The sequence below is a fragment of the Papio anubis genome, chromosome 16 (genome assembly GCF_008728515.1).
Source record: "Papio anubis isolate 15944 chromosome 16, Panubis1.0, whole genome shotgun sequence".
Classification (NCBI taxonomy): Eukaryota; Metazoa; Chordata; class Mammalia; order Primates; family Cercopithecidae; genus Papio; species Papio anubis.
Genome location: NC_044991.1, coordinates 65,073,685 through 65,096,064, shown reverse-complemented (window position 1 = coordinate 65,096,064; position 22,380 = coordinate 65,073,685). Strand labels below are relative to the sequence as shown.

At 54.2% G+C, this 22,380-nt stretch overlaps 1 protein-coding gene across 1 annotated transcript in view; it reads right to left on the bottom strand.

Annotated features, from left to right (window-relative positions):
* The window catches only part of VSTM2L (V-set and transmembrane domain containing 2 like), a 42,422-nt gene extending 29,127 nt beyond the window's left edge, over nucleotides 1-13,295 (bottom strand). The window contains exon 1 of the mRNA XM_009216142.4: nucleotides 12,928-13,295. Within this exon, the coding sequence (XP_009214406.2) occupies nucleotides 12,928-13,048 (121 nt within the window). The 5' untranslated portion in view covers nucleotides 13,049-13,295. The remainder of the gene's footprint in view (nucleotides 1-12,927) is intronic.
* Between the last annotated feature and the right edge of the window lie 9,085 nt (nucleotides 13,296-22,380).

The following is a 22,380-nucleotide window of genomic DNA, read 5'->3' as shown; positions in this document are numbered from 1 at the left end:
GCCATCCCCTGCTGCCAGGAGGGGCTGAAAGGGAGGAAGTGGGGGAAACAAAGGAGGCTGCATCAACCACAGGGATGGGGTTGCTCCGGAACCCCAGAAAGGAGCAGCCTCAGAGCCCCTGAGGAGAAAGAAGAGTGAGGACGGTGGGTGGCGCTGAGGGTGGAGGCAAAAGGGGAGGCAGAGACCAACGGACGGGTACAGATGGAGGCAGACACTCGGGACGTTCCAGAACAGAGGTTCTGAGGGTGCCCAGTGGGTAGGGTGGTGTGGCCCCACCCTGACCAGAACCTGGCCTGGCTCAAACCTGACCGCCGACCCAGGACCTAGTAGATGCCCCAGCCCCAGCCCCTGCCACCCCTGCCCAATCGTGTCTGAGAAATGCAAGGATGCAGCAGTAAATATGTGGGCTCTGGAGTCAGGCTGACCTGGATTTCAACCCAACTGCACCTCCTCAAGGTAGGTGAATCTAATCTCTGAGCTTCTAGCCCAGTTTCCTCATCTGTAAAATGGGTACTGTGGGCAGTGCTGCAGTGAGATCACGCAGGCACACAGTGGGCTCCCAGTCAGGATCAGGCTGCTCTCCTGTCACTTCCCCACGTAGTCTGGCTCTAGCTCCACCTTCTTCAAGGATCCTGGCCCCTTGGACTTATCAAACCCTAGGGCTATTCTAGAACCAGAGAATTTCTGGCTGAAGGGGGTTGGGCCCCACCCCAGGACCTTGGCACTTACTGTTCCCACGGCCTGGGAGGGAATTTCACAGGCCAAGAGCACAGAGCAAGAAAGCAGCAGCGCGGGTAGGGGCCTGGGGCTTCCCGCACTAGCTGGAGGGTGTCTAAAGGCCGCGGAGAGAGGAGCTGGTGGATCTGGGCCCTGTCCCAGGGGCCGTCAGCCGCTGTCTGCCGCCCCTCCCTCTCCTCCGCTGCCTGCCGGGAGACCATTAGTGAAGCTTTGTTTTGAGCACTATTTCCACTACCCTGCGCTCTGGCCGCCGGGCCTCCATTAGGGACCCTTTCCCGGACCGATGACAGGCGGCAAACAGCTCCCCAGCGAGCAGGCCCTAATTGCCGCCGCCTTCAACGCCGGAAATGATTTTTTTAAAACCTCACAAAGCGAAACAGACAGCCCGCCGTCAGCTCTCCGCCTTCCCCACCTCGGGCCCCAGCCTGGGGGCTCTGAGGAAGGAGGGGTCAGTCAAGACCCCACCCCCATCCCAAGAGACACCCTTAAAATGCCGGGTTGGGGGAAAATAGGGTTGGGCTCTGCACCCTTGCTTTGAACTAGGTGTGGCGCCCCAGCTCACCACGCCTCTCTAAGCCTCAGTTTTCCCCTCTGCAAGGTGGGCGTGTTGAATGGGAGCCCCATGTCTGCTGCTGCGGGCCGTGCGATGCGGCTCTGACAGATCATGGGCTTCTGGCTTCTCTAAGGGGTCCGTGGAGCACGGGGGAAGCCAGGAGCCAGGGAGGCGGGAACAGAGCACGAGGAGCAGAGGGAACAGCCAGGGAGAGAAAAGGTCTGGAGGAGGGAAGGAACTTGGTGTGTGCAAGGACTAGAAAGGAGGCCAGTGTACACACACACACACTGCACACGCATCTCACACACTCATTACACACAAAATACACACACACTACACACGCATTACACACACAACACACACAACACACACACATACACATATACACACACGTACACATATACACACTCACACACATGCACACACACATATGCACACATACACATACACATATGCACACACCCACTCCCCCACATATACAAACCCACATACACACCCAAATACTCCCCCCACACACGTACACACACCCACACCCCCTACACACATATACACACAGATACACCCACATACACACGCACATACACATATACACACATACACACATATACATACATACACACATGTACATATATACACACACTCCCCACACACACACCCACACATACACCCACACAAACACCCAAACATCCCACACACACATGCACACATACACACGTACACATACACCCACACCCCACGCACATATACACACAGATGCACACACCCACACATCACACACAGACACCACACATACACAGATATACACACACATAGACATATACATGCACACCACACAATACACACATACACATACACGCACACACACCATACACATACACACAGACACGCACACACACATGTGCGCACACCCCCCAACAATTCCCTCTTTTTCTGAGCCCACGTTCCCACCCTCCCTGGATACCTGGCCAGCCCTAGCATCCCATGAACCACAAACTCAGCAAGGCTCACACCAAACTCAGCGCCTTCCCGGGAGCAGCCTCTCCTGTCCGTGCACACCCTCTCCAGCCTCAAGTCCTGCTTTGGCTCCCCATCTCCACTCACCACAGCCAACCCACCCCAATGCCAACCTGGCTGTGCGCTCTCCCCACTCAGAAGGCTCCCGGGGCTGCCCCCTTCTCCAGGGGTACCACCAAACTCCAGAGCCGATTCTTGGAGGTTGCAGCTGCAGCCTGCTTTTCTAAATACATGCACACGGTTCTCCACATGAAGCCTCTACCAGACCCAGGCAGCCAGGCGCAGCTCCAGGCTGGCCTCTGGAGTCCCCTCTCAGCCCCAGCGGTCCCTGGATACAGACCCAGAAGGAGCCTGCCTCCCCCAGGAAGTCTTCTCTGACTGCACTAGGACACAGTGACCTCCCTCTAGAGACCTCCCTCACTTGGCCTACCTGCCTATGCACTGTTCCTTGGGCTCCTGTCTGTTTTACAGTCCCCCATTATCTCTTCCCGACCCCAACACTCTGAGTATGCTCACCAAGGACTTAGGAAAAGTGAATGAAGTTTGTTCCCACCCAGCTCGCATGAGAGGGCTGCAGGGAGAGAGAAAGGACGCCAGGATCCAAGCCCAGCCCTGCCACAGACTTGTCCCATGTCCCAAAGCCAGCCCTGACTGCCGTCTGGGCCTCTCCCGTGAAATGAAGGCTGCTTCTGCTTGGGGCCATAGACAAGCTTTGGGGGCCTCAAAAAACCCTTTGAAGCTTGTGGGTAAAACTCCGTGGCATTTTTTGAGGAAACGATCCACAGTTTCCATGAGCGTCTCAAGAGGAGTGTGACTTCCAAAAAAATTAGGAACCACCAGTGTAGACAAGCGTCAGTGTCCCCTCCAGCTTCGTCATTTGGTCACTCATTCATTCATTCAGCTGACATTTACTGAGTGCCTGCTCTGTGTGGGTGTCACCATGATATACGGAATATATGTATGCGTAATCCTGAGATGTCATCGAAGACAGCGGTGTGCGTACCGGAGAGAAAGGAAGGAACGGGTGGGGGTGGTGAGAAGAGAGGGGAATGATGGATCCAACAGACACAAAGGAACAAAGAGAGAGGAAAGAGATCGAAAGACAGAGATAGAGAGGAAAAGAGACAGAGAAAGATCAGAGAGACCCAGACAGAGGGAGAGAGAAAGAAAGACCCAGAGAGCAGTAGGGCAGGGAGAGACAGAGAGCCAGAGGGTGAGGGGCCGCTGCAGAGCACTTCCCAGGCACAGGTGGACACTGCTGCCCGCGCTCGCTGGTAGCTCGCTGGAGCAAGGCCCCCTCCCCCAGCTCTGACTCCTGCTCTAACCTTCCAGACGCTCCCATAGCCTCCGCGTCTCACCTTCAAGGGCACCAGTGTGCAGGTGGCAGGGAAGGCTGGTACTGAGGCAAACGGGCACAGGGCAGAGGGCACCAGCCCAGACCTGAGCTACCCCCAGCCTCCCTCTCAGCCTGCACTGTCCCTCCAACCACACAGTCACCCCCCAGACACAGCCCCCACCTACACAGTCAGAGAGAAACACCACTCCCTCCACTAGAAACTCCGGGCAGGACACACAGGGTCCCACACATGCCCCCAGGGCCCCACCATTCCCACTAACAGTGCAGGACTCAGATGCAGGCGCCTAGACTTTTGGAGCCATGTGCTTGTAGCCAGAACAGGGCATTCTCAGCATTTTGGCAGTGCTGACCCCTGTGAGAATCCGAGCAAGCCAGGAGCGCTGCTCCGGAACAAAGCACCTGCCCACACACGCAGCTTGGCAGCCCAGAGCAGGACAGATGCGCAGGCTACGAACTCTGGCTCTGTCGTCCCACAAGCTGGGCTCAAGCCCGGCTTTGCTGTTCAGCATCTGTGTGTCCTCAGGCAAGTCGTACCACGCCCCTCAGTGTCCTCCTCTGTAAAATGGGAGTGCCGGCCTCCTAGCGTGGTGACGAGTAGATGAGAGGAGGCAGGGGAAGCAATGGAAACACAGAGTGCTTGATGAATGCTGGTTGCTGTTTGGTCCACAGATGCCTGCAGGCCACTGAGAGTTAAGGTGCTGATGGAATCCTACCACTCCCACCAGCTCCATCCTCGCCTGCACACATACACACACGCACGCACACACACACATATACACACATACACATACGCACATACATGCTGGCTGCAGGACAAAAGATGGGTTTCTAAGTATACAGATGGAAGAATTCTACAGGCTTGGAGCTCAGGTAAACTCACCATTGTTCAGTGGGGAAACTGAGGCCCAGAGAGGGGCAGGGACATGGCAAGTCACCCAGCAAGGCAAACACAGGGTGTGGGAGAGGGGAGCATGGTAGACAAAAAACAGCATCCCCCAGCCCCTCTCCCCATCCTGGCACTTTAAGAGCTAAAGTGAAGTCACCGAGGAGCCACTGTCCCCACGCCACAACACAGGGGACAGAGAAGGCCCCATTCCTGCCATGACCCCTGGGTGGGGCCAGGGCATCCTCGGCATTGGGAGCTCCACCCACCTGGGCCCTTGTGCCAGCACCATCACTAAGTTGCTGTGTGACAGATCTTTATTAGCCGCCCACTGTGTTCTGGCTGCTCTGCCTACTTCAACAGTCTTTGCTCCTTTGGGAAATAAGGCAGAAATCTCCTCACTAATATCCCCAGCTAGTAACGGGTAGGGCTCAGCTTGCACACCTCCTGTGACAGGGAGCTCACTACTGGGTACCCTCACTGCCCCACAGGTGGGTGTCCTTCTCTGTGTTTCTGTGTTTAATATTATCCCAGCTTTTTTTTTTCTTTTTCTTTTTTGAGACGGAGTCTCGCTTGGCTCACTGCAATCTCCGCCTCCCAGATTCAAGCAATTCTCTGCCTCAGCCTCCCAAGTAGCTGGGATTACAGGTGCCTGCCACTACGCCCGGCTAATTTTTGTATTTTTAGTAGAGACGGGGTTTCACAATCTTGGCCAGGCTGGTCTTGAACTCCTGACCTTGTGATCCATCCGCCTTGGCCTCCCAAAGTGCTGGGATTCCAGGTGTGAGCCACCACGCCTGGCCCCAACTTCTTAAATGTTATCACAATACATATATTCTTCTTCTTCTTCTTCTTTTTTTTTTTAGGAGACAGGGTCTCACTCTGTCACCCAGGCCGGAAGGCAGTGGTGCAATCACAGCTCACTGCAGCCTTGAACTGTTGGGCTCAAGTCATCTTCCCACCCTAGCCTCCCAGGTAGCTGGGACTACAGGCATAAGCCACTACACCTGACTAATTTTGTATTTTTTTGTTTTAGAGACAGGGTCTCACTATGTCGTCCAGGCTGGTCTCAATCTCCTGGGTTCCAGTGACCCTCCGGCCCCAGCCTCCTGAGTCACTGGGATTACAGGCGTGAGCCACTGCACCCAGCTCTATACTTATATATTCTTTATGGGTTCAGTTTTCTGTCTCCCCCACTAGACTGAGAACTGTAAGAGAGTAAGAACCTTAGCTGTCTTCTTCACTGATAAGTCCCCAGTGTCTAAAACAGCCTGGAACATGACAGGTGCCCAGTTGATATTTGTTGAATGAATAAAAGAATGAATGAATGACCAAGCTTCCCAAACATGGCAGCAGCCCCATTAGGCCAGTAGCTCCCAGTATGAAGAGTATGGAGCATGCAGTGTGACCGGGCAGCCCGTCGGATGCCCCCAGGTCCCCAAGTCATGTCCGCACCGTGGATCCCCACGCACTTGCCCACGCACCGCCTGCTCTATTATGTCCTTAATGTTTTTCTATAAACTAACCCACCATTTTTTAATACCCCCGTTAGTCTCATCCTAAGCAATCATATCTGTGAAATCACAGTTTTGATGTGCTGGTTATATTTTTCCAGTACACATTAAAATAAATGCGTAACTATTAAAATGTAAGAGGTTTCTCTAGGTTCTGCCTAAAATCATCTCTCAGGTAGGACCCAATCTTGTTGCGGGCCCTGGGGGGTTTTGAAGAGGGTTGAAACTGAGGGTGGGGGGTGGAGCTGAGTCCCAGGGACTCCCTGATGGCTTCAAGGAAGGGAAGGGAGGCCTGGCTGTGAGAAGGGGACCTGGAGGAGCAGCAGTCCCTCTCTGCCTCCCCACCCCCACCTCACTTCTCCAGAGCAGTGGGAACCAGGCGGAGCCAGCTGGGTAGGCTCTGGACCCCGGGACCAGCAGGAAGGAGAGGAGCAGATTTCTTCCCCAGCTGGACCACTGCCGCTTTTTCTGATGCAAGTGTCTCATCGAGGTCAGGGGAGGAGGGCACGACCCTTGGACTCCCCCATCCTCATGACTGCAGCATCGCATATGCACCCCAAGGTCAGAGCCCGGAACCACCCACTGCAAGGTGCCACCAGCCTTGCCCACTCCAGGGTGTCCCTTCTCTGCTCAGCAGGGATGAGGAAGGGGCTCCAATTTTGTGATTTTTCCCCCTTTAAACATAGATTCCTTATGAAATTAAAATCATTTGAATGTTTAAAAATATACTGACTTGGAATAAGCAAAGCTTTAAGAATTCAGACCTCATCCCCTGCTTCGTCCTCCTTGTCATCCATTCATTCATTCCCTGCCACCTTCCTGGGCTGGGCATTGTCCTGGGTCCCAGGACACAAGGAAATCTGACCCCAGTGTGCCCAGCGGGCCCCAAACTCCTTTCAGGACTGAGAGGGTCTTCCCACAACCCCATCAGCAGCTGGTTTGGTCCCCAAAGTCCAAGGTGATGGCCAAACACTCTCACGTGGGCACCCGTGCTGCTGTTCACACCATGCACTCTCCCCACGCTTTCGAAAATCGAGAGAAGTTGGAGGGTGGCTGGGACAGCATTCTGTTCCCACTGCTGCTCGCTCTCCTGGGTGTGGAATACAGAGGCCACTGCACTCCTTCCACCCCGGAGCCAAGCCTCAAGGCCCAGCCCTGCTCTTCCCCACTGTGTGAAGTGGGCCTCTTCCTCCTCTTTCCTTGGCCTCCCAGCCCTGGAGCCAGATTCTTCAGTTCAAGTCCAGCCTCCGACATTTGGTAGGTGTGCGACCTTGGGTAAGCCACTTAACCTCCCCAAGTCTCATTTTCTTCATCTAAACAGTGGGCCTGAGACGGTGCTTCCTTTTGGAGTTCTTGTTAGAATTGAATGAGATGATACCATTCAAGGCCCTGGCATGGCACTCAACACACATTTCCTTCCATATGTTTATCTCTCCTGTTTTTATTTTTATTGATTTATTTTTGAGACAGGGTCTCACTTTGTCACCCAGGCTGGAGTGCAGTGGCGCAATCTCAGTTCACTGCAACCTCTGTCTCCTGGGCTCACATGATCCTCCCGCCTCAGTCTACTGAGAAGGTAGGACAACAGGTGTGTACCCATGCCTGGCTATGTTTTTTTTGTAGAGACGAGGCCTCACTATGTTGTCCAGGCTGGTCTCAAACTCCTGGGCTCAAGTCATCCACTCACCTCGGCCTCCCAAAGTGCTGGGATTACATGAGCCGCCGCACCCAGCCAATTTCTCCATTTGTACAGAGTTGGATGAGGTAATCCCAAAATCCAAGAAGTACCCTCCAGGGCAATTCTGGGCAAATTCCCCCTTGCCCCTGGGTCTCCGTCTTCTCATCTGCAAGAGGGAGGCTTGGGGACGATGATCCCAAAGGGCCTCGATGATTCATTCCAAAAGCTCCATCTCCTGCCCCCACAGCTGGTGGATCAGAACGGGCCACTTACCTGACTCCCCTCACCCTGCCCACTTGTTTGCCACAGGAGACTTTGCCCACCACCCTTGCTGTCACCACGGCAAGGACCCGAATTCCCTGCGTCCTGCTGGCCTCCTGCGGCTCCTCTTGTTTGGGGAAAAGGCTGCGGGAGCCGCTGATGGGCAAGGTGTCAAAACCAATTGGTATGAAGGACTTGGGGAAAAGCGCTTGTGAGGGCCAGTTCCCCACAGGAGGCCGGAAAACCCTCAGCCCAAGGCAGAGTGTTTACAGGCGTAATTGATAGAATAATCACCAACGCCTGAGACAAAGACGAACACATTTTTAACATCATAACCTTCAGAAGACAGGACTCAATTTTCTTCATCTTCCAGCCACCAAACTAGCCAGCTTATTGATGGTGAGATACCAACAGTTCAGTGAGGAACGCAAGGAAACCAGAGTCATTTTTCAGTGCACAGGCTGCTTGCCAAATGGCCCCGTGCCCCCTCCCTCCCCCAGCGCCCTGCTGGTCCCTCCTGGCAACAGAGAGAATCTCAGGACAGTGAATCACTCAATGGACAAAGCCCCTGGCCAAGCCAGGATCTTTGTCTGCACTGGGGTATATGAATAATTGAAGGTGCTTGCCTAGGGCTCTGTGTGTGTGTGTGTGTATGTGTGTGTGGGTGTGTAGGGGTGTGTGTAGGGGTGTGTGTGTAGGGGTGTGTGTGTGTAGGGGTGTGTGTGTAGGGGCGTGTGTGTGTAGGGGTGTGTGTGGGGGCAGAGTGGGGGCGGGAGGGGTGTTGTCTGCTGCAGTGTGAGGCTTCTTGGGGCTCCTCTCAGGGACCATCCACCTGCCCCCGTCTGGACCTCTCCCTCCCCTGTGAAACCAAACCAAGCCAGCCCCTAGCATCAGACATTTCCTGTCCCTACATCTCCCATCAGGTATGGGTAAATACTTAGGCAGTGGCTTCCAAACCCCAGGCTGCATGAGAATCCTCTGGGAAACTTATTACAATGTAGATTCCACCTGATGCGGTGGCTCATGCCTGTAATCCCAGCACTTTGGAAGGCCGAGGAGGGAGGATGGCTTGAGCCCAGGAGTTCAAGACCAGCCTAGGCAATATAGTGAGATCTCATCTCTACAAAAAATTTAAAAATTAGCTGAGGGTGGTAGCGCACGCCTGTACTCCCAGCTACTCGGAGGCTGAGATGAAAGAATCGCTTGAACCCAGGAGGCAGAGGTTGCAGTAAGCTGAGATTGTGCCACTGTACTCGAGCCTGGTCAATAGAGCAAGACCTTGTCTCAAGAGAAATTTAAAAAATAATAATAAAATGCACATTCCAAGGTCCCATCAAATAAGCATTCTGGCAGTGGGTTTGGGGGGATCTGCATTGTAACAAATTCCCTGGGGGACTCTGCCATGTGAGGCTTGCTGGGTCCTCTGCAAGCTGTAGGGGTCTACAGAGATCTTCACAAAGACCCTGCCTTCTGGATCCCTCCCCTGGACAAGATCTGGAAAGATCCTGGGGTCCAGTCCAGCTGCCTGTTTCTAACCTACAGTTATCCTCAGATACCTGCCACCTTTCTGAGTGGCTGGTTCCTCTTGGTGGAACCCACTGCTTTACTGGTTCCCTGAGGAGCTAGAAGGGAGCAAGCTTGGGTTACGGCTACATGAAGGAAAATGCCATGGCCAAGCCTGCCTCAAGGCTGTCCTGGAGGAGGCAGTCCCAGAACCACCAAATGTACCTTCATCCTAAACACAGCTTTCCAGCTCTCTGTACAGACTCAGCACCTCTGGGTAAATCATTGGCCCTCTCCGAGCCTCGGTTTCCTCTTATCTCCAACACCAGCCTTGCATGAATGGTCAGCCTGAGGGAGTTAACACTGGCAAGGGCTTGGCAGCACAGGGCACACTGTAGGCATTTCGTCAATGTTTGCACCTTTTCCTCCCATCCCTGCTGTGCGCATGGGAATGAGTTAACATTTTTCTGATAAGAAAAAATCAAAATCGCTCCTGTTTATTGAGCACCTACTAGGTGCAGACATGGACCATCACCACCCCACCTGCCAGTGCCTGATGCCCCCTTGAGATACATGCTCCCCATTCGTTCCTCACACCTCGAAAAAGCCCTCTTCCAAGTGCATTGCGTGGAGTTGGGAGGGAGATGGGAAGCAAAACAGATGTCCCTTCTGACCCATCTGACCGTAGGCTCTCCCTGTGACAAGCTCCAGGGCAGGCAGGTGGAAAGCAGGAGCCCGGCGGCCAGGTTGGGCTCAGATGGAGCTGGAGGGGTGAGCAGCCACCAAGCACTTGGGGTCAACGTGCCCCTCCCCAGGAGTCCCTGCTTCCAGCCCCCACCCCCCACCCCCAGACATAGAGACACCTTCCCGACTGGGCCACATTTCCTGAATCAGCTGAGGACACACGGAGCCCAGGAATAATGAAACGATCAGGCTCCAATCTGCTAAACAGCAATTTCTGAGCTTTTTCAGCACACACAGCTTTTATCAAATTGGTATTCTCCTCCTGAACACAAATGGCTTATTAGACATGACCCACTTATTCGCCGCGTCTCACTATCATTAATAACAGTTTCTTTTTGTGATTAAGTGAGTGGTTCCAAACCCTTCCTGTGGTGGCGGGTGCTTGGCCCAGCAGAGGGGCAGCTGTGGGGGCTCCTCGGCAGTCACTACTTGGTGACTTTGAACCTAGCAATGTCGGGGGAAGGCAGCCTGGCCCCTGCAGAGCAGCCTGGCCTCCTTGTTTCTTTAGGGACACAGGGAGACCCAGAGGGGTGGCTCAGTTGCCCAGAGCCACACGGGGGGTTCAGGAGAGAAGCCAGTTTCCCCAGCAACTAGGGGTGCCTCCTTCTCATCTAGCCCCTGCCCTGGGCCTTAGCTTGACCCTCCAGGGTGCAGAGGGGAGATTACAGCTGGTTGGGCAGAGCTGTGCCCCCTCAGCTTACCTGGCACCAGGGGGCAGGTAAAGACTGTCACACAAAGGGCAGACAGACCCTGCTTCTCCATGGGGGGAGCCACTTTGGGGCCTCAGGAATGACAGAGTGGCACCCAAGTCCCTGGGGTCTGGTGCTCCAGCGACAGAACGACCATAAGCCTCAGAGTCCCATTCCTTGTACCCCTTGGGACTGCAAACTCAGGGAAGCCCTTCCATGAAAACCCCTCCTACTGAAAGTTCCAACTGTGCCAAGGAACTGAGCGGAGCGAGGAGAGGAGGGGTGGAGAGGGAGGAATTCCCAGTTTCCCTAGAATGGGAGGGAATCTGACAGGGAGATGAATGTCCTGGAAAAAAGCGCTGTCTTGGCCCGACAGACCCTGGGGCCTGTCCTGGCTCAGTCACTCTCTTACTGTGTGACCTTGGGCAACTTCCTTCATCTCTCTGAGCCTTGGTGTCCCTATCTGTAAGTTGAGGATCAAAAGAACCCTTTCCTTATTTACCACCGCTCTAGCCAGGTCAGTAGAAATCAGGTGAGGGGTACGAAGGGTACATAAATGATGCACACAGCAGTTACTACCAAACATGGTGAGGCAGAAGGGGGTGGGGAGTCATGGTTTCCCAAAAGCAGAGACCCTGAGGATGGCTTTGAAGCCCCCCTCTCCACTGGAGAAATCCCACTCATGTGTCACACCCCAGCAAAGCCTTCCCTGATTATCTACCCCCCCACACCCCTCACTCACTCCCATCAGAATAAATCATCCAATTATCTGGCCTTTGTGCAAACCTCCCCGCAGCCCTGGGCCCACAGTGCCCAGCACTGGGGCTGCAGCCTCCCCCACAGGGCTGGGAGTCTGTCTAGTGAAGGGCTGCATGGAAGAAAGGTCTCCTTTGGTTTCATCTATGCTCAAGCTCCCATCCCAGAGCCAGGCTCCCAGGGGCCAGGGGGAGCCCCCACAGCTGCCAGGCTCATACAGTCCAACTCTGCTGCCAACTTGGGCTCCTCTGGGGCTAGCAGGAGCTTCTGACAGTCAGCCAGCCAGTGCTGGGAATGCTTGTCTGCTCCCCGGCTCCCACAGCGGCTGGAGTTGTGACTTCCCACATTTCAGTCCTCTAGGGCCGAGGATGAGGATGGGGGGACCCTATGGAAGGATGGCAGCGGCTTCCTGCCCACCCCCAGAGGCAGACAAAAGCACCTGGCATTCCACGTCCACTCCCACTCCCACTCCCATGCCTCTGGCTGCAAGCAGCAACCCCAACTACTCCGGTGGCTCTGAGGGGCTTCCACCAGGTGCCACCCGCCCAACAGGGAGGCTGCGGCCTCAGGTGACAGTTCTCAAGAAACAGGGTCTTCTGCTCCCAAGGACCTTTCCAGTGGTATAAGGGGAGGGTGCGGCGAGGGAGAGGACAAGGGCCTCTGTGCAGTTAAACCCACGAAGAGTAAAGGCAGATGAGCGGGGAGGAGTGGGTGAGCAAATTGTGTTCGTGTGTGTATGTGTGTGTCTGTGTGGGTGCGCGCGCGCACCAGTGTGTCTGCAGGTGGGCAGGCAAGAGTTGTGGCGAAGCGTGTGCGCCAGCTGGCAGAGTGAGCCCACCGGCGCAGTGCCCGATGTGCGTGCGTAGTGGGCATAAGTGTAAAGGCTTGCAGTGAGGAGGGGGACCTGAGGTGTGTGGAGATGTGCAGGGTAGGAGTTGTGAGTGTGAGAAAGCAGCGACTGTGGGTCTGAGTGTGTCCGCGGCTGTGCATATCGGTGTGGCCATAGAGGTGTGCGTATCCGCGCGAGTGTGGGGGGAGGAGGTTCGGGGGTGCGCCCCGGGTGCCCCCTCCTCCGCAGGTTCGGGGTGCCAGGGCGGGTCCACCGCGCCGGCAGGGGGCGCCCCGGGATTCCCGCCACGACTGCCGCCAGTTCGAGCCCCGGGGCGGCCAAGTTGGAGTGGCGCGGCCCGGGGTGGGGTTTGGTAGGGACGTCCGCGGTGGCGGCGACCGAACTCACCGTGGCCGGAGACGTGGTTGTCCCAGGGCGCGTGGCCGGCGGGCCGCGTGGCGCCGCCGAGTTGCAGGAAAAGTGCCAGGTAGTGGAGGGCGCCCAGCGCTACGGCGAGCGGGGCCCCCATGGTGCGCGCTCGGGCCGGGGGCGCCGCCGCCTCACATCGGGGCCCCGGAGACCGCAGACCCCGCACCCGCTGTCCCCTGACCTGCGCGGCCTGGCTGCCCGGCTCCGGCAGCTGCCCCTCGCCCGCTGTCCCCGGCCCGGCCGGGCTCCCAGCCCTCGCCCAGCTCCGGCCCAGCCCCGGCTGCGGGGAGCGAGCGCACGCCCAGCCGGCCGCCTCCGACTGCGGGACTCTTCCCTTCCGCGGAAGGCCACGCCGCGCCGCCGCCGCACCCTCCTCCCTCCTCCCGCCTCCCTCCTCCGCCGATCCCTCCTCCCGCCTCCCTCCTCCCGCCCGGAGCAGGCGGCGGAGGGATCTGCCGCTTGATTTATCATCAAAGTTTTGCCCAGGCTGGGATTTTTAAAGCGGTACCCGCAACTTTCCCCAGCCCGAGTGCGGGGGCGGGGCCGGGATGGGGCGGAGAGAGCCACCCCAGGGACGGGGTTCCCGCAGTTCCAGCAAAGCACGACCCAACGGGCTTCAGCCACAGAAATACCGTCCAGCAGGGAGAGGGAGAAAAGCCAGGGCACCCGCTGCCAGGCCAGCACGCTCAGAGGCTCCTAACTTTACCGGCAGGGCGGGGCCTGGGTCAGGGACCAGTGGGGCTGGGGGTGAGGGCGAGGTAGGGTGGGAGCCTGGGCTGAGACACACGGAACCTGGTGATAGCTCTGCCGCCGACCTCGGCTCGCTGTGTGATCGCGTCCAGGTGTCTGCCCCTCTCTGAACCTCGAAGTCTTCATCTGAGAAATGGGGGTAATAGCTGTCTGCTGGGGTCCTGGTGAGCATTTGCGAAATCGTGCATGCAAAGCGCCTAGCATAATGCCGCTCACGTGTCAGGAGCTCGGTGGTTATTACTGTCGGTGTTCCCCTCTCTGGGACTCAGTTTTCCAGTCTTTGTAATGGGAGAGAGGCAGGCCAGTTGTTGCGGCTCTTGGCTCTTGAAGATACTGGACCTTATGTGGTGGATGGGATCGCCCCCTTCTGGACTGTAGGCTCCTTCCTTAGACCGATGAGCCTCGATGGTGTGTGTGTGCGTGTGTGTGCGCGCTTGTGCGCGCGCGTGTGCGTGGATGTATGTGTGTGTGAGTGTGGCAGGGGAGGGGGATAGGGCACCATTCCCAAGAGCAGGAATCCAACAAGGTCCTCCAATTCCTTCCCAAACCGTGTTACTGGGGCTGATGGGACAGACCCTCGGTACAGACAGGAGGGCGGACCTGTGGTCCCATTTAAAAGATAAGAAGGCACCTGAAATCAGGTAATTAGCTTCTCTGAGGTCCCACGGCGAGCCGGGCGGGGCCCCTGACTCCCGAGCGGGGTCCCTCCTGCTCTCATCCCTTGCCCTTCCCCAGGCCTCGCTGCTCACACAGCCTGGTCCTCCCAGTTTCAGCACCATGGAGGAGGACAGCGCCGGTCCCCAGGTCCCATCCTTTGGGCACCGTGGACAGCGTTTCAACTGACCTTTTGATGCTGGGGTTCACACCGTGAACAGACCCTCAGACTTTCTCCCCCGTTCCCGCCGAACAGGGTCAACCCCTCCGACAGCCCACCACCCACTCCAGAACACAGGTGAATCCCGCGTCCAGCCCTGTGGACAGCGCCCAAGTTTGAGAATGAGGTTAGAGCCCAAGGAACATAGCCCCTCGCCGTCTTCCCTCTGTCTCAGCACACCCCTTCCGGTATTATGGGGGGTAGCACACCGGAAGGGGCCCGTGGTAGCCAGCAACAGTCCAGCTTCTTCCAAACTAAGGACACCTCCTCCACGATGTCCCGCACTTACAAGCACTGTGTTCCAGCCCCATCCACAGCCCCGCACTCCCTTCAGCACCGAGTACAGGTCCCAGGTGTCGACCCCCGCACCTTCTGGACCACATGCCCTGGAGGAAGGGGCCGTGTTTGCCTGTTTCTCTCACTTCTGACTTTCTTCCCACATAGTGATGGTGTTTAGGTTATCCTGGGCTGGCCAGGCGTCTTGGACTCGATGCACGTGTTTTCTCATTCATTAACTCCCCTGAATCTCGCTCCCAGTGAAACGGACTACTGCTTTCGTCATAAAGATGTGGAAACTGAAAATCCTCCAGATCACATAGCAGCCACCATGTTAGCCAGACTAAAACCCAGGACTCCTTCGACCCCAGCCTGAGGCCTTGCCAGGAGACTGTGGTGACAGAACTGGGACTCAAACCCGTGCTTTCTCCTCTTAAACCACAGATTGGAGGGAGCAGTCACAGGCAAGGGGACAGGGAGGGAGAGGAGATTAAAAGAGGAGTAAGCGAGAGTTTGCTCAGGGCTGCAGAGGAAGGGGGTCTGGCGGGATGGCAGCACATTGCTGCTGCTGTGCCCCTAGCCCACCGGCTGACCTTCAGAAATCTTTTCTCTTTGAAGCCTGGAGCAAGGTCAAGGTTCCTTCAAGGACAGACATCCAAGGATTGTACGCCTTTGAAAATGCTCATGATGGGCTGGGTGTGGTGGCTCATGCCTGTAATCCCAGCACTTTGAGAGGCTGAGGTGGGCAAATCATGAGGTCAGGAGTTCGAGACCAGACTGACCAACATGGTGGAACCCCATCTCTACTAAAAATACAAAAATTAGCCGGGCGTGGTGGTGGGCACCTGTAATCCCAGCTCTTTACTCAGGAGGCTGAGGCAGGAGAATCACTTGAACCCGGCAGGCAGAGGTTTCAGTGAACCAGGATCACACCATTGCACTCCAGCCTGGGTGACAGAGCGAGACTTCGTCTAAAAAAAAAAAAAAGAAAAACAAAAAAAAAAAAAAAGAAGAAAATGCTCATGATGTAATGGTTCTGCTCAAAACCCTCTGACAGCCTGTTTATGTGAGAAATCCTGACTTCTCTAGTTTGCATTCAGGATCCCAGCCTCACCTCCTGCACATATCCTGTGCTATCTTGGGCATGCCTTGGCCTCATTACATCCTTACCCTTCCCAGTACTTCCCCTGTGCTTGTATGCCTTCACCTCTATCTAGCTGAGTCCCCAGTTGGGCACGGTCCAGTCTGAGTCCCCATGGGAAGGAATGCCTGCTGCCTTCTTCCAGTCCCCAAACCTCTGTTGGCTCATCACTGTATGCCCAGCATGGCCCTAAGAACTTTCATTATTCCACTTAATCCTCAGAACCACCAGGCCGTGTAGGGTAGGATGGTATGGTTAGAAGTGTGGGCTCTTAGAGCCATATTCTGTGTTTTGAATCCTGCCATTTGGTAGCTATGTAACCTTAGACAAGCTGCTTAGCCTTCCTGTGCCTCAATTTTCTCATCTGTAAAATAAGGGTAATAATACATCCTTCACAACAGGGTGGTGGGGATTAAATGAGTTGCTACATGGAAAGCACTTAGAACAATGCCAAGCACATACCGAATACATGATGCATGTTGACTAGTGTTCTTGTTATCTACAGATGAAGACATAGGTTCAGAAAGATTAGGTGTTTTGCCCAAAGTGACACAGCAAGGCCATGATGTGTTTGTTTCCAGAGCCAATCAAACATTTCATATGTTTGATTCCAACCTACCCTCTTGGCACCTTAAGAAACTAAGACCCAGAGAAAGTAATTCACTGTCTCAGAGTCACACAGCCACTCATGACAGAACTGGATCCAGGTCCTCTGTCTCCCAGCTCAGGGACCTCCCACTATACTGTACTGCCCCACTTGTATTTCCTGCAGCACCTAAACTGTACTTTACAGTTTACAAATCACATTCACACCCATGATCTCCTATAATTCATGCAACAACCCCTGAGGTCGCTATTATTCCCTTCCTTCCTTTATGGATGGAGAAACGAAGCTCAGAAAGATGATGTAACCTGCACAGAGTTGCACAGTAAGGTAGGGTAGAGGCTGGATGTGAAAGGACACATCCTAGCCCCTCCTCCTCCCCTGTGGAATTGTGCCTCTTGTCTGCTTCCCAATGCAAGTGTAACCTCTGGGCACTGTGGAGAGCCTAGTGGAGGCAGAAGGTAAGCAAAGACTAGCCCAGGAAACGGTCTCTAGGAATTCACTGGGGTGGGTGGCGCCTGTCACTCATTTCATTCTGGGAATGCTGCAGGAGATGGAAAGCCTCCCATCCCTGGAGGTAATTAAACAAGCCTCTAGTGGTCGTGTGTGTGGATGCCATGAGGCAAATATCACCGCTATTTCCATGACACAAATGAAGCTCAGAGGTGAGCATCATGTCAAGTATTTCAATTGGGAAAGATGATATTTTTAAACTTCCCTCTAAGCATGGGATCTTGCACTGCCCCTTACCGCTGAGCCAAGCTCCCTGGAGAGTCTCCACACCCTCCCCTGGACTCAGAGAGGCCACCCTCCCTCCCCTCCTTGAGAGGTGTCACTTGAGCACTGTGGCTCTGTCAGTGGTAACAGCCGTAAGATTTGTCCTTTTAATCCAGAATCAATAACAAATTTCATTTAAAAATAAATTAAACCAGGCATTGGAAATCATTCACCACGTGGGCTGGGGCCCTATATAGCACCATCTAAATGGCTTCCTTTCGCTCATCTATCAATGCCAAGAGGGGGAAATACCTAGGCTGCCTGATTCATGGAGAAACTACTTAAATGTATCAGCCCCTAACAATGAGCAATGTAAGCCTAGAGCTGCACCTTTTAACACACCAATAACATGTGGAGCGAGGCTTCATGAGAGCTTATCAGAGCCCCCATGGTCACTGGCTTTGAGAGAACCCATTTATAAGGAGGAACAATGGCTTTAGTATGTAGCCGCCTAATTTCCAGAATGTATTACTGAGCTCCGAGGAGCAATGGAATTCTATTAAAGTCTTATCTGCCGCGGGAGGGTATGAAACCGGTGGGGAAATCCAGGCTTGGCATAGACATGCCCAGAAAGCAGCAGGGCTGACCCTAGGAGGTGGGTGAACAAGCCCAGAGGGAGAGGGGGGAGCAGGAGGGGCCCCGGATGTGTGAAAATATGTGTGTTAATAAGAGCTCCGGTTTCCAGCGATTACGTTTACATCAGCGAATAAAACTTGGCAATAAAACATCGGAGCTGCGTCTCAGACAGCATTTCCTTTTACAGCCCGGTGTATTTCACTCATTATAACAGGAGGCAGGGAGCGCGAGGTGTCCCCATTTCTCCCCCTTTAATTAAATTTTCTAAATTACTGCCCAAGATTTGGATAAAGCGAAAGACTTACGGCTCCACTAATCGCCATCGAGGCTCCCGCCCCACCACTGTGGTGGCCCTGACTGTACCAGTTTCCAACATTATTAAAGTGAAATACTGTGGGCATTGCCTGCCTGGGCTCTGGTTTTTAAAAAGAGATGCAGCGTCAGGAGGAAAGTGGCCCACGGTCAGGAAAGAGGCCTGGGTTTCAGGACGGGCTTTGCCATCACCTCCTTGTGTGACCTCAGGCAAGTTATTTCTCTTATCTGAGACTCACGACTTCTCCGTTTCCCCAGATGTTCGTCTTGAGGCTCTTAGAATTGATCTGGAGCTGGAGCAGTCCTTGGATCCACACTGGGATGACTGGGGAGCTTTAAAAATATATGGATGCCCAGGGCACACCCCAGAGATTCTGACATAATTGGTCTCAGGTGAGATCTGGGTATCAGGGTTTAAAGAAAAAATCCCCAGGTGATCGCAGTACACAGCTAGGATTGAACACCATTGGCCTAGACACAGAGTTATGAGATATTAGTGGACCTGAGAATCTCTGGGGAGGCTGGCTGTGCCCAGGCCCCACCCTTGGGGGTTCTCTTTCAGACTGGCTTTTCGGGGTGGGTATCTGGGAATCTGCCTGTTCACTAAGCACCCCAGGTGTGTCTCGTGCAGGGATCCAGTGGGTTGCAGTGAGAATTCCAACAGAGGTGGGAGGACAGGGGTTCCTTGAACTGAGCCCAACCGGCCTCCTGGAATGAGGAAGCCCCTCTGCCCTAGCTCCCCTCTGGAGGGCACAGGGCATAGGAGGCCGATATGTGACCTCCCACCCCGGTCTGGGGAACTTCTCTCCTCTGATGACTGATTTCTTTATCCGTCCCCCTCACTGCTGGGCAGGAGCCTTGACTGGCCTCTACAGTCACATCATGTTCCCATGATAGGAGCCCCAGGTCTGGCCCCTCTGCCCATGTGGTTCACGATGGACGCAGACCCAGGTTTTCCACCTGGATGGACTCCGAGCCTTTATCTGCACTCTGCCTCCCGCAGGGCTCCTGAGCCTCCTAGGAAGGCCCTGTCTAGGCTGACAGCCATGCTTGGGCCAAGGGCTAGGAGCCAGGGACAGTGCAGTGGTGGGGAAGGGTGGGCAGCCTGGGGGTGGGAAATTCAGTCATTCTGGCTCCTGACTTTGTCAGAAGTCCTAGGGTGTGTCCCTGACATTTTTCTTCTGGATTCCGGTCTGAGTGGACCACACAGAGTGAAGACATAATCTAAAACCTAAAATTTAAATTTAAAGCACCTTTTTTATTTATTTGTTTAAGACAGGGTCTCACTCTACTGCCCGGGCTGGAGTGCCGTGGTAGGCACTACCATAGTTCACTACAGCCTCAAACTCCTGGGCTCAAGCAGTCCTCCTGCCTCAGCCCCCGAGTAGCTGGGACTACAGGCGTGCACCACCACACCCAGATAATTTTACAAATATTTTGTAGAGATAGGAGTCTCACTCTATTGCCCAGGCTGGTCTTCAACTCCCGGCCTCCAGCGATCCTCCCACCGTGGCGTCCTACAGCAGATGGAATTACAGACATAAACCACTGTGCCCAGCCAGCATCTCTAATTTTTAACAGAGAAGGTCATCAAAGATCAACCATCACGTCCCTTTTGTGTAGATGGAGGAATTGAGGTATAGAAAGACATGGAGAGAAGCCTAGGATCTCACAATGAGGGAACGGCAGAACCAGGCCAAGGACACAGGTCTCCTGACTCTAGGCCGAGGTCTTTCTTCCAAGTGACGCTTGCCTGAGGGGGTCATACAGGATCCATCATCACCTGTGCAGCCAAGCAGCTCCTCAAAAAACATCCAACTCTGTGGCTTCCCAAAGAGGGAACTTCTCCGAGGCCCAAAGAACCTTTTGTCTTAGTCTGCTCAGGCTGCTGTAACAAAACACTGCAGACGGGTTACGTAGAAATTAGCAGAAATCTATTTCTCACCATTCTGGAGGCTGGAAAGTCCAAAATGAAGGTGCCAGCAAGATAGGTTTCACTCCGAGGCCTCTTCTGCTGTCTGGCTGTGTGCTCACAAGACCTCTTCTTTGTATGTGCAGAGGAAGAGGGTGGGAGAGGGAAGAGAGAAAGAGAGTTCTCTGGCGTCTCTTCTTCTTATTTATTTATTTATTTAGAGACAGAGTCTCACACTGTCGCTCAGGCTGGAGTGCAGTAGTGTGATCTCAGCTCACTGCAGCCTCTGCCTCTCAGGTTCAGGCGATTCTCCTGCCTCAGCCTCCTGTGTAGCCAGGATTACAGGCACCTGCCACCATACCCAGTTAATTTTTGTATTTTTAGTAGAGACAGGGTTTCACCATGTTGGCCAGGCTGGTCTTGAACTCCTGACCTCAAATGATCTGCCCGCCTCGGCCTCCCAAAGTGCTGGGATTACAGGCTTGAGCCACTGCTCCCAGCCTATTATCTAGTGTCTCTTCTTAGAAGGATACTAATCCTATCAGATCAGAGCTCTGCCCTTCGAACTTCATTTAACCTTATTTACTTCCTTACCCCAAATACTGTGCAGCCACATTGGGAGTTAGGGCTTCCACATATGAATTTGGGGGACACATTCAGCCCATAGTATCCCTCCAGGCTTTTGCCCTCAGATTTGAACCTAAACCCATAAACTGCACTCCACCAAGGCCAGTAAGTACACGTGGCACATATCTGTGTTGTCCCAGCAAGAAGCATAATGACAATCCCCATCAAAGGCGATTAATTGCATCCGGGAGGGGCTCCTAGGGCCCTTCACCCTGCAAACCAAGTGCTTATTAAACAGCGCGGGACAGCAGGGTCTCTGCCAATTACAAGGCCCTGCTTGTAGGAGTGTTTTTAAAAATCCTGAACTGACTTTAATGGCGTGGTTAATGCCAGTCTAAACATTCCATGGTTGTAATTAGCTAGGCCGATGCTGTCCAACAGAAGTAAAATGCAAGCCACCTGTGTAATTTTAAATTTTCTAGTAGCCACATTTTTAAAACGTAAAAACAATCAGGTGAAATTAACTTTTGTAATCTGTTTTATGTAACCCAATATATCAAAAATATTATCACTTCAACACATAATCAATATAAAGCATTATTAAGGAGATATTTTATGTTCTTTTTTTCCATACCAAGCCATGAGAATCTGGTGTGTGCATTTTATACTTAAGGCACATCTCAATTTTGGACAGCCACATTTTCAGTGCTCAATGGCCTGTGTGGCTCATGACTACCATAGCGGACAGCACAGAGGTAGATGCCTCTAAGGGAGGCCTGGGCCTAGTATCTCCATGGACCCCACACAGGAGAAGGGGATGAGCATCTATTAAGCGCTTACTGTGTGCCAGACACCAGGATTTATCTCACCAAATCCTCGTGACAAGGATGGGACTGTTCATTCCATCTTACAGCTGAAACCACGAAGATTCAGGGAGTGAAGTGGCTGGGCTGAAGTCACACAGTGGCTGGGACCAAGGTCCACTGCCCCCAGCTTCTGCCATCAGAGCCCTCAGGTGGAGGCAGGCAGAAGACAGGGCCTTAGGCTTGGGGAGGACCTGCCGAGGTAGCTGGTAAAGCTGGGCCTGTTCGAGGGAGCCTGCAACCTCAGGGGTTACTCCTCCTTGCTTTCCCCTTGGGTGACAGCGTCTTCCTGAGGTTTCCTGCTGCAGAGCAAAGGGAGCCTCTGAGGGCTGCCCAGCCTCCTCCAGCTTCAGAAAGGAAGCAGGTCCCCAGCGCCAGGGTGGCAGCAGCAGCAATAGTAACAGCCATCATCCCAGTCACTTTTTTTTTTTTAAGTGATGGGGTCTTGCCAGACACAGTGGCTCACGCCTGTAATCCTAGCACTTTGGGAGCCCGAGAGAGGAGGTGATCAAGCAGAATGCAGAGTTTGAGAGACCCACCTGTACATTATAGTAGAGGCCTCATTTACAAAAACAATTTAAAATTAGTCGTAGGTCGGCTGCCGTGGTCAAGCCTGTAATCCCAGCACTTTGGGAGGCCGAGACGGGTGGATCAGCGAGTGGGGTCAGGGAGATCGAGACCATCCCAGAACACAGTGAAACCCCGCTCCTTACTGGGGTAAAACCACAAAAACTAGTCATGAGGTGGCGGGCGCCCAGTCCCAGCCACTTGGGAGGCTGA